At 34.6% G+C, this 12,164-nt stretch overlaps 1 protein-coding gene across 6 annotated transcripts in view; it reads left to right on the forward strand.

Moving 5' to 3' along the window:
• smoc1 (SPARC related modular calcium binding 1) overlaps nucleotides 1-12,164 on the forward strand; it is a 268,502-nt gene that overhangs the window by 109,625 nt on the left and 146,713 nt on the right. Inside the window, exons 1-2 of one of the 6 annotated variants that reach the window (XM_069918110.1) lie at nucleotides 1,595-1,706; nucleotides 4,765-5,012. The exons of 4 other annotated variants lie outside the window; for them this stretch is intronic. In XM_069918110.1, coding sequence (XP_069774211.1) covers nucleotides 4,814-5,012 — 199 coding nt within the window. In that variant the 5' untranslated portion in view covers nucleotides 1,595-1,706; nucleotides 4,765-4,813. Of the gene's footprint in view, nucleotides 1-1,594; nucleotides 1,707-4,764; nucleotides 5,013-12,164 lie in introns of those variants that run through there. One more of the 6 variants, XM_069918111.1, reaches the window with a different exon arrangement.

The following is a 12,164-nucleotide window of genomic DNA, read 5'->3' on the forward strand; positions in this document are numbered from 1 at the left end:
ATGTACCATTGTTGTATTTTTAAGATCGCCTCCATTTTCCACGTTATCATTATACACTTCTTTGCTGCTGCAACTGCAATTATATACTAAATCTTGTTTGAGCCCTGTCTAATTTTAGGCCTAATTCTTAGTCTTTAATGTTATTTAACAGGAAGATTTCTAAATCTTTTGACATCTTATTCTTTTGTAATTCTATTTAATATTAAGTTTAAATCCTCCCAAAATGTTTTCACTTTTATACATGTCCAAATTGTGTGTAATATTGTTCCAATTTCTTGTTTACAATGGAAGCATCTATCCGATATTGTTGGATTCCATTTCTTTTAACTTTTGAGGTGTAACATATAATTTATGTAGCCAATTTATTTATTGTATTAATCATTATTCCTGTGCATAGTTCCTCCCATGTTTCATTCTTAATTTGTATATTTAAATCTTTTTCCCAACCTTGTTTGCTTCATCATTTTCTTTGTATTACAATTTGCTGTACAATTTTGTAATAAATGATTTTTAATTATCGCTGTCTGTAATTAAGTATTCTTAGCAGTTACTCTCAGATAATCTTTGTCTAGTTCCCAATTTTTCTTTTAAATAAGTTTTCAACTGATAGCATGAAAATATTGTACCATGTGATATTCCGTATTTGTCTTTTAATTGTTCAAATGCTAATAAATTATTTTCTAAATGTAATCTTTTATTCTTTTAATTCCTTTTCTAGCCCATTCCCTAAAAAATAACTTGTCCATTGCAAAAGGAATTAATGGGTTTTGCGTCAGTAGCATTTTTGGTATTTGGTAATTTATCATCTTTCATTCCAGATGTATTCTCTTCCATATTTTTAGTATATGATGTATATTGGTGAATTATTGTGTTGCACCAGTTTCTCATCCCATTTATAGAGTAAATGTCTCCTTCTTCCGTATGGTAAAATTCAAAATAGATATCTTAACTGTGCTGCCCTGTAAGAGTTTTTTGAAATTTGGAAACTGCAATCTTCCTTGTTTATACATCCATGCTAACTTTTTCAAAGCCACTCTTGATTTTTTTTTACCCTTTCATAAAAACTTTCTTCTTAATTTATTCAGTCTCATAAAAAAATTCCCCTGTCAACCAGTAGCGTTTGGAACAAATATTGCATCCATGGAAATATATTCATCTTGATGCAATTTACTCTCCCTATTAAAGTTAACGGTAAATCTTTCCATGTCTCCAAATCTTCTTGTATTTTTTTATTAACGGTTGATTGTTTAATTTATACAGATGATTTAAATGATTATCCTTCCTGTTACCAAAGTAACGTATAGCCTGTGATTGCCATTTAAAAGGGAATTCCTTTTTACATTTTGTATAATTGACTTTGTTCATTGGCATCACTTCACTTGTATCCTGATATCGCTCCATATTCTTTCAATTTCATATATATCCTTTTTATTGATTTATCTGGGTCTGTTAAATATACTATAATATTGTTCAAAAATAAACTATTTTAAATTCTTCCTCTTTTACTTTTATTCCTTTTATTGTAGGTTCCCTTCTTATCAGCTCTGCCAGTGGTTCTACATCCAAAGCAAATAGGGAAGGTGATAATGGGCATCCCTGCCTAGTTGACATACTCAATTTAAAGTAGTCTGAAATGCATCCATTTGTTACAACTTTTGCCAAAGGACCATTATACAGTGCTCTAATCCAATTAATAACATTTTCCGGTAATTTGAATTTCTGTAGTACTTTAAATAGATAATTCCATTCCACGCTGTCGAAAGCTTTCTCTGCATCTAGAGTAATTGCCACAGTTGGTGTTTTATTTATTTGCGCTGTATGGATTAAATTAATAAATTTAGACGTTATCTGCTGCTTTTCTATTTTTAAACAAATCCTGTCTGATCTAGCTTCACTGATTTAGGTACACAGTAATTTTGCAATTAATTTATAATTTGTATTTAGCAAAGATATTGGTCTTTATGATGCCGGTGATAGTGGATCTTTTTCCGTTTTTGTAATTACTGTAATTATTTCCATTTTACATGAGTCAGGCAAATTATGGGTCTCTTCCACCTGTTCCATTACCTCTAAAAGGGGTGGAATTAATAGATCATTAAATACCTTGTAAAATTCTGTAGAGAATCCATCTTCACCTAGTGTTTTATCATTTGGTAACATTATGAATGTATCCTGTATTTCTGCAATTGTCAGGGGTTTTAGCAAATTATTTTGCTCCTCCAATTGTAATTGGGGAAATTTAATGTTTGATTAAAAAAATTCATCAATGTTGTCATTCTTCCCTGGATTTTTGGTTTGATACAATTGCTTGTAGAATTTTAACATTTCCATTATTCTCTAATGGGTTATATGAAATCTGTTTGTCTTCCTTTCTTGTTGCTCTGATGGTTCTTTTTGCTTGCTCTGTTTTTAGTTGCCAAGCCAATATTTTGTGGGTTTACTTTTCTAATTCATAATATCTTTACTTTGTTTTCATAATCTTTTTCTCCACTTTGTGAGCTTGCAATGCTTCATATTTTAATTTCTTCCTCTGCCAATTTTCTCTTTTTCTCTATATCTTCCCTTCTCATTAAATCTTTTTCTATAGTTACTATCTCTTTCCAACTGTTCAATTTCCCGATTATATTTTTAAATCTTAGTTGTGTAACTAATTATTTGTTCCCTAATAATGGCCTTCATTGTATCCTTCATTGTAAATTTACCTTTTACTGAATTTGTATTTGTCTCAAGATGTATATTTTGATTTGTTGTTCAATGTATTCCTGAAAGTCTCGCCTGTAATTTTTAGCCTCCAGTGGAATATCCTCCAACTCAATTGTCAATAACAAGGGCGAGTTGTCAGATAAAAGTCTTGCCTTATATTCAGCCTTTCGAACTCTCCCCTGAATCTGAGCCAACAAGAATATGTCAATCCTAGAATAAGTTCTGTGTCTGTTTGAATAATATGAATACTCTCTTTCTTTTGGTTGTTGTTTTCTCCATATGTCAATTATCTTCAAAACTTGCATTGAGTTTAATGTAAATTTGGCTGCTTTATTTTTTACTGTTGTCTTCCTGGTTTTATCCAACAATGGGTCAAGGTTAAAACTAAAGTCCACCCCAGTAAAATTTGTGCCTGTGTGTCTGCTATCTTTAAAAAGATGTCCTGGATAAATTCCTGGTCATCTTCATTAGGTGCATAAATGTTCAGCAAGTTCCAAAATTCTGAATAAATCTGGCACTTCATCAATACTTATCTACCACTTACTTTATCTTAATTGGCAGATTCTAATTAAGTAATATAGCAACTCCCCTGGCTTTTGAGTTGTATGGTAATACCCACTACATGACCTACCCAGTCTCTCTTCAACTTGCGGTGTTCTAACTCAGTTAAGCGTGTTTCTTGTATAAATGCTGTGTCTGTTCTCTCCTTCTTAAGTAGTGTCAGTAACTTTTTTCTCTTAATTTGATTGTGGATTCTATTAATATGAATAGTGTCATAGAGTTCAATGTACTCAACTTATTCATCCATTTTCAACTCTCTCCCACCACTTCAACCCCTCCATCTCCCTTCTTCCAAATCATTCTTTAAGTTGTTCTTACTTGCTACTATACAAAATGACACAACTAATAAGAAAATCATTAAAAAAAACTATTAAAAAATAAAAATAAAATAATTCCCCCATTACTGAGTTGTCCTTTCCACCTTGCAAGACAACCACGACTCCCTTTTCTACCTGGGTTGCGATATTGACTGCAAACGTCAACAGATTTCGTAGTGAGTAGATCTTCCCCCTTTCCCACCCCTCTGCCAGAGAAAACACTATATTCTTAAAAATATAACAAAGCCTTTTTTTTTTAAACCTTAAGCGCCTGTAATTAAACTATTAACATTCCAACTTATTTACATACATGAACTTAACCGTCCTTTTAGTATTTCCTTTACCCCTCTTGTTGTTGATTTGGTAATTGTTCTACAAAGTGATGAGCTTCTTCTGGATCTGAAAACCGTCTATTTTGCCCAGCAGGAATGAGTAGCTTCAACACTGCTGGATGTCACAACACAAAATTAAAACCCTTTTTTTCCATAGTACCGTTTTTACTAAATTAAACTCTTTTTGTTTCTTTCAAAGTTCAAAGCTGATAGCTGATTAAAAAATTATTTTCTTCCTATTGGTTGTTTATTTTCTTTCACTCTTCATTGCCAGTTCCAATATTTTGTCTCATTGTATGTCGTAGTAGTTTTATTAGTATGGAGTTTATTAGTTTCTGATGTGGTGGCATTGGTGCCAATGCTCTGTGGGCTCTTTCAATTTCTATTTATTCTTGGAGTTCTTCTACTCCCAAGATCTGTGAGATCCATCGTTTTATAAATCCTTTTATATCTGCTCCTCCTTTACCTTCTTTCACTCCCACTATTTTTATATTATTACGTCTACTGAAATTCTCTAAAATGTCAATTTTTTGGGCTAAAAAATATTGTCATCTTAATCTCTTTATCTCTGTCTTCCAGTTTTTATCTTAACTCATTCATCTTCTTTTCCACACCTGTAATTTTGTCTTCCACTTCATCAGTTTGTTTTATCATGTCTGCCATAGCCTTCTCCATTCTTTGCATTTTTAAATCTGTCTCTTGCATAGTTTTTTATAGTATTGAACTGTCATTATTGTCCATTAATATCTTTATTTGACTGAAAATATTCTTTAGCAATCATCTGCTTCTGTTTTATTACCTTGTATTTTTTCATGTAAGTGTTTATCTTCCTCTTGATGTTCTTTCTCTAGCTCGATTTCGTGGCTCCGTGTTGCTCCTTCTTCTGCCGATGTCTCCTCTATGGCCTCTCCAACTGCCATTTCAGCATCCCGCTGTCGGCGTCCATCTTCACCGGTGTCCCCGCTCTGGCACTCACCTCTTGGGTTTTGTGAGCCAACGTTCATGACTGCCCCGAGGGATGTCGCTGCCCAGCTGCTCACTCACCGGCTTCTCCGATTGGGCCATCCTATTGGGAAGAGCTCCCTGCTCCCGGACACAGGTAAGGCCTTCCTCTTTTTTTTCCTCTGGCGATTTCTTTTTCTCTTCTTGATATTGTTGACTTTTCCTTCTTTGGAGTCATCTTCAAGTTCTCCTTGTACTTTTAATGGTTATTTTTTTTAATACTTTTCTTCCCTGCCTTTTTTTTTTAAAACTATTTTTTCAACTTTCTCTGTGGAGGGCTGGTTTACCCAACCAGCAAATACTGCATCACGTGACCTCCCAATCTAAGACTTTCTCAACAAATTTTCCCTCACCTATATAATATTTCACTATAATCCTCTATTTGTATTTTCCTCATCCAATGCTTGACTTCAGTCAGCTTTAATGCCTCAGAAATAACCATCAGTTCCACTTTTCTCTTGCTCTGCAGGAGATGGTTGTGATAAAAATGTATCAACCTCCATTGCTGCTGTTTTTCCACACACAAGCTTTAAATTATCTTGAAAAAAAAATTAACTAATAAATCACAAAAACTCCAATTTTCAATCCAACAATCTTACAAGTCCAGAGGACCCCAATACCCAGCAGCAATAGATATTCACCAAGACAAATGGTTAAACAAATATTGCTTTAATGATCATTAAACATGAAAATAGAACCACACTTTAACTTATCTCTATTAACTTAACTAACCTAACTTAAACCCCTTCTAATTCTAAGCGCACGTGTATGTAATGTGTGTGTAAGTTCAGAAAAGTTATTTGATTCACAGTCCAATCTCACTTCTCATTCCTCCAAGTTCACCGGTTGCAGGCAATTCTGATACTGTGCACAGAATTTAACATTTATGAAGTTCACCAGGCTTTGGTGCTTTTAAAGTAAATGGTTACTGCTCAGGAAGGTTCTTGTTGGTTTTCAGAGAGAGAGAGAGAGAGAGAGAGAGATGTGTGGTTTCAGGACATCCACAACTGATGTACTTCCATCAGTCACCTCAGTGACTTGCTGACGAAACTTGCCCCCTCAGGGTTCTCCAGTCGATAACCTTGTTCTTTCCTGTCAACACAGAGTTCCTTTTTGTTTCTCTTATTCCAAGTGAAACATTAGACAGCCAGTCCTCTCCTCTTGCATGAACCACAAGGGCTTTGATCAGGCTGAAATAAGCACTCACAACCCGTCTTCCAAAATGGGGTTTTTAAGAAGCTTGCCAGCTTGTCCTGTTCCAGTGCCAGCTTGCTGCTGCTGACTGTAAAACTGAACTTCCTCCATCTCACTCTCAGCGAGAAAGCCGGTTTTACTTTCTCTGCTTGCAAAACCACAAGATTCTCCTAGTTACACTCTAGATGATCTGCGGCTCTGACAATTTCTTTCAACGGTTGCCTTTTTGTAAACAACAATCCATTAGTGAAGTCTCTTGGGCACTCTCCAAAGTTTTTGCAAAGGCACTTGGCACAAATACGTCTAGCATTAGCAGAGCTCCAGTATTTTAGGTAAGAATTGTTTTAAAGTGTTTGATTGTGACCAACCCTAAAAAACCTTCCCAATTTATCTCTCAAAAACATATCTATATACAATACAAATACCACATAATCAGTCATAAGAGTGAATCTTGGTCAGATTTACTGAATGTGTTGAGGGAATGAGTTGGAGTCACGTGATGGAGTAGTGGCTGGTTGGGTTGAACCAGACCTCTTTAGAAAAAAAGTTTGGAAAAGACAGCTCAACAAATATAAAACTCAAGAAATAGAAGATAAAGTTACAGAGAAGAACAAGAAGATGGCACCCAAGAAAGAGAAAGTAAGAACAGGAAAAAAAGAAAAATCACCGGAGAAGAAGAAGGTCTTACCCACACGCAGGACCAGTGCTACGGTGGTGAAGAGTAGCCGATCTCCAAGGTCGATGAGTGCCCTGTGAAGTTGCGACATCCTGACTGGTGGACTCCAAAAATGGCTCTCGGAGCCAAACAAAAGTGCGCAACTATGCAATCAAAGGATAAAGTGAACACCGGCGGGAGGGGTCTCAGCCGAGGAGCGGGCAGCTACAACGCGACCAGCTGAGGGATGCCTGACATCAGGGCGCTCAGCTGGAGGATCAAAATAACAGCGAAGAAAGGATCGAGGAGCTGGACAAGGGAGAACGGCAACAGGGTGACCAACAACAAGAGGATCGACAGCAGGAGGCCCGACAGACAGACAGCCCGCGAACGGAGGCCGAACAGCAAGAGGAGACCTGACAAAGACATAGAAGTAATTCATCTGAAAAAGCAGAGGAGACACAGATACAAAGAAGAGAAGAAGACACAAACACAGGTTCAGACACAGAAGAAGAGGAGGAAGAAGACCAAGATCTTCACGGGGAAATAGAAGGTACAACAGATGGACAGAATATAGAGAAAGCCTTTTTTGAAGAACAAATGAGATCATTAAAAGAATGGTTATCATTAGAATTTAATGCAATTAAAAGAAAAATGAAAAGCGCAGAAGATAAAATGCAAAGTTTAGAACTGGTCATGACAGAAATAGGGAAAAAGAGTAGAAAATGTGGAGGAATGGGAAACTGCTGTAGAAATGGAAGTAAATGATTTAAGAGAAAAATTGGAGGAAAGCAACAAAAAAATTAAAGTGACACAAGAGTTGTTATCTCAGAAAATTGATATGTTGGAAAACTATAGAAGGCGAAACAACATAAAAATTGTGGGCCTGAAGGAGGATGAAGAAGGCACAGACATGAAGGAATTTATAAAAGGATGGATTCTGAAGGTTTTGGGAATGACAGAATTGCATGAAGAAATGGAAATAGAAAGGGCACACAGAGCACTAGCTCCAAAACCGCAGTCACATCAAAAACCGAGATCCATCTTAGTAAAATTTTTGAGATATACGAGAAGAGAAAATATACTGGAGCGGGCAAGGAATAAAGTTAGAGAAGATAATAAACCATTGGAATACAAGGGTCAAAAAATATTTTTTTTTACCCCAACATAAGTTTTGAACTCTTAAAGAAGAGGAAGGAAATTAATACGGCGAAAACAGTTTTATGGAAAAAAGGTTATAAATTCATGTTAAGACATCCAGCTCTACTTAAAGTATTTATACCTGGGGAACAACAGGCAGTTCTCGGATCTGGAAAAAGCACAAGAATTCGCAGATCATTTGCAGGATAGATGAAGAGATGGAACAAGAAAGAAGACCGGTGATAAAGTATATATAAAGATGTAATAATATCAACTAAAAATAATGTATATGTAAAGAACTAATGATGGAAAAGAGAATGGAAGGAAGGAAGAAGAGGGGAAAAAAAGAGCTTTGTTATATGTAAAAAAAAAAAAGTGTTTTCTGTGGGGGGACTGGTGTGAGAGAATAACTGTCACTGCGAAATCAGTTGACGCTTGCGAGCAAGATCATAAACCAAATAGAAAAGGGAGTTGTGGTTGCCCGGCAAGGAATAAGAGGCAACTCAGAGAGTGGAGGTTCATTTGGGGTTAAGGTGTTATTGGGTGTGGGGGATTGTTGGAGTATTTCATATTTTAAATGTGTTGTTATACATTGAGTTTAAAAAGGGAAAACTAAAAGACAAAAATGGGGAAAAAGGGGATGGAGGTGGCGAGAAGGTGGAAAAGAGGTATAAACAAGATATAAGATGGCCACATTGAACTATATGACTATAAACATTAATGGAATACATAACCAAATTAAAAGGAAGAGGCTACTAAATTTACTGAAAAAGGAAAAAGTAGATATAGCATTTGTTCAGGAAACACATTTAACCAAAGTGGAACACAAGAAATTAAAGAGAGACTGGGTAGGGCACGTAGTGGCAGCATCATACAATTTAAAAGCTAGAGGTGTAGCCATATTAATTAATAAAAATGTCCCAAACAAGATAGAGGAGGAAATAACAGATCCAGCAGGGAAGTACTCAGAATTTTGGAATTTGATCAATATATATGCGCCTAACGAAGAGGATCAAAAGTTTATGCAGGATATTTTTTTGAAGATTGTAGATACACAAGGAAATATATTGATAGAAGGGTATTTTAACCTTAATTTGGATCCATTGTTGGATAAAACTGGACAAAATACAAGCAAAAAGAATAAAGTAGCCAAATTTATGGTTAAATCAATGCAGGAAATGAAACTATGGATATATGGAGGAGGCAGCACCCAAGGGTAGGCATAAAACATACTCTAGGATTGATATATTTTTGTTATTGGCTAATATTCAAGGGAGAGTTAGAAAAACTGAATATAAAGCTAGACTACTTTCAGATCATTCACCCCTGCTATTAGCAATAGAACTGGAGGACATCCCACCAAGAACATGCAAATGGAGGTTAAACCCTATGCTACTTAAAAGGCAAGAATTTAGAGAGTTTATTGAACGCCAAATTAAAACATATTTTGAAATAAACACAGAATCGATTAAAGATAAATTTATACTATGGGATGCAATGAAAGCTTTCATTAGAGGGCAGATAATAAGTTATCTAACTAAGATGAAAAAGGATCACAATTGGGAAATAGAGCAGTTGGAAAGGGAGATAGTAAGTACAGAAAAGGAATTAGTGAAAAGGGACGATATAAAGAAAGAGAAAATTGGTGGACAAAGAAATAAAATACGAAACATTACAAATGTACAAGGTGGAGAAGAACATAATGAAAACAAAGCAGAAGTATTACAAATTGGGAGAAAAAAACACATAATATTGGCATGGCAACTTAAAACAGAACAAGCTAAAAGAACTGTATTAACATCAAAGAAAAAGGACAAACAAATCACATATAACCCAAAAGATTAATGAAAACTTTAAGGAATTTTATGAACAATTATACCAAACTGAGAAAGAGGGGAAAGATGATAAAATAGAAGAGTTTTTAGCTAAAATTGAACTGCCGAGATTGCAAGAAGAGGAACAAACAAACTGATAAAACCATTTGAAATAGAGGAAATACAGGATATATTAAAAAAGCTGCAGAACAATAAAACACCAGGAGAGGATGGATTTCCAATAGAATTTTATAAAACATTTAGAGTTAATAATTCCTCCTCTCCTGGAAATAATGAATCAGGTAGAAGAAACACAAAACTTGCCAGACTCATGTAAGACATCAATAATTACAGTAATACCAAAGACGGGGAAGGATCCATTAACACCAGCATCATTTCGACCAATATCCCTACTTAACTCAGATTATAAGTTTATAGTGAAATTATTAGCAAACAGATTAGCCGATTGTGTACCAAAAATAGTAAAACAAGATCAAACTGGATTTATCAAGAAAAGACTAACAGCAGACAAAACAACGGTGGCTGTTGCCTTAGATGCAGAAGAAGCCTTTGACAGGGTAAAGTGGAACTATTTATTTAAAGTATTACAGAAGTTCAATCTGCCAGAAAAATATATTAATTGGATTAAAACATTATATAATGGACCATTGGCAAAGGTAGTAGTAAATGGATATGTATCGAACCAATACAAATTAAGTAGATCAACTAGGCAGGGATCTCCATTGTCCCCCTCATTGTTCGCCTTGGCAATAGAACCATTGGCAGAGCTGATAAGAATAGAAAATAAAATAAAAGGGATAAAAATAAAGGAGAAGGAGTATAAAATCAGTTTATTTGCAGATGACATCATAGTATACCTAACAGAACCAGAGATATCAATAAAAGAATTAAATAAGAAATTGAAGGAATTTGGAGAAATATCGAGGTACAAGGTCAATGCAAATAAAAGTGAAGTGATGCCAATGAGTAATTTGGATTATACAGAACTTAAAAAAGAATCACCATTTAAATGGCAAACACAAGCAATCCGATATCTAGGTATCAGGTTAGACATAACTTAAGCCACTTGTACAAACTAAATTATCAGCCATTAATAAAGAAATTACAGGAAGACTTAGAACATTGGAAAGAATGACTGCTAACGTTAATAGGGAGGGTGAACTGCATTAAAATGAATGTGTTCCCAAGGATACAATACTTATTTCAAACTAAAGAGAATAATAAGGAAATTCTTGTGGAAAGGGGGGAAACCGAGGGTAGCGCTAGATAAATTAACAGAGACGTATAACCAAGGTGGTTTGCAGTTACCAAACTCCAGAAATTATTACAGAGCCGCACAATCAAGGTATTTATTAGATTTTTACCAGACGAGAGAGAAACCAGACTGAACTAAGATAGAACTAGATAAAATAGGGGAGAAAATACCGGAACATATAATTTATAAGTGGGATAAAAAGCTAGTGCAATATAAAAGCTCACCAGTATGGCATCATTTACTTAATACATGGAAGAAGATCCACGTAGAAAGGAAAAAAAAGTGAATTACAAATACCAAAATTGTTATTGATGCAAAATCCACTAATCCCTTTTACAATAGATAACCTTTCCTTTAGAGAATGGGAGAGAAAAGGAATCAAAAGAATAGAAAATTGTTTTACACAGGTTAATTTATTAACATTTGAACAGTTGAAGGACAAATATGGAATAACTCATGGTACAATGTTTGCATATCATCAACTGAAAGCTTATTTAAAGGATAAATTGTGAAACACATTGAGATTACCAGAAGGAAGCAGCTTTGAATATGTGATTACATATAAAATGATAATTAAAAGATTTATAACATATATGTATATTAAGCTGCAAAGGTAAGGAAAATGATGAAATAAGCTATAATCCCAAACAAAAGTGGGAAAAGGACTTAACTTTTCCCATGCTTCATTTATCTTTGTTTATGTTCTGGAACTATGAAGAATACAATAAACACAAGGTTACGCATGATACAGTATAATTTGTTACACAGGTTAAATATCATTCCTCAAAAATTAAAAGAATGGGATCCAACATTATCAGATAGGTATTTTCACTGTAAAAATGAAATGGGAACAACAATACATGAAATTTGGGCATGTACAAAAGTGAATATGTTTTGGGAAGAACTAAATCAGATATTAAATAAAATCACAAAAAGCAACATACCAAAAAATCCATAAATCTTTTAGGTAACATAAGAAGTAAAGACAGGCCTCAAATTGGATAAAGCGCAAAAAAGATTCATTATGATTGCCTTAACAGCAGCAAAAAAATGTATAATATCAACTTGGAAAATGGAAGAGAGCCTGAGAATACAGCAATGGTACATGGAAATGAATAAATGTATTCCATTGGAAAAAATAACATATAATTAAAAAAATAAAGTTACATT

The sequence above is a fragment of the Narcine bancroftii genome, chromosome 2 (genome assembly GCF_036971445.1).
Source record: "Narcine bancroftii isolate sNarBan1 chromosome 2, sNarBan1.hap1, whole genome shotgun sequence".
Lineage (NCBI taxonomy): Eukaryota > Metazoa > Chordata > Chondrichthyes > Torpediniformes > Narcinidae > Narcine > Narcine bancroftii.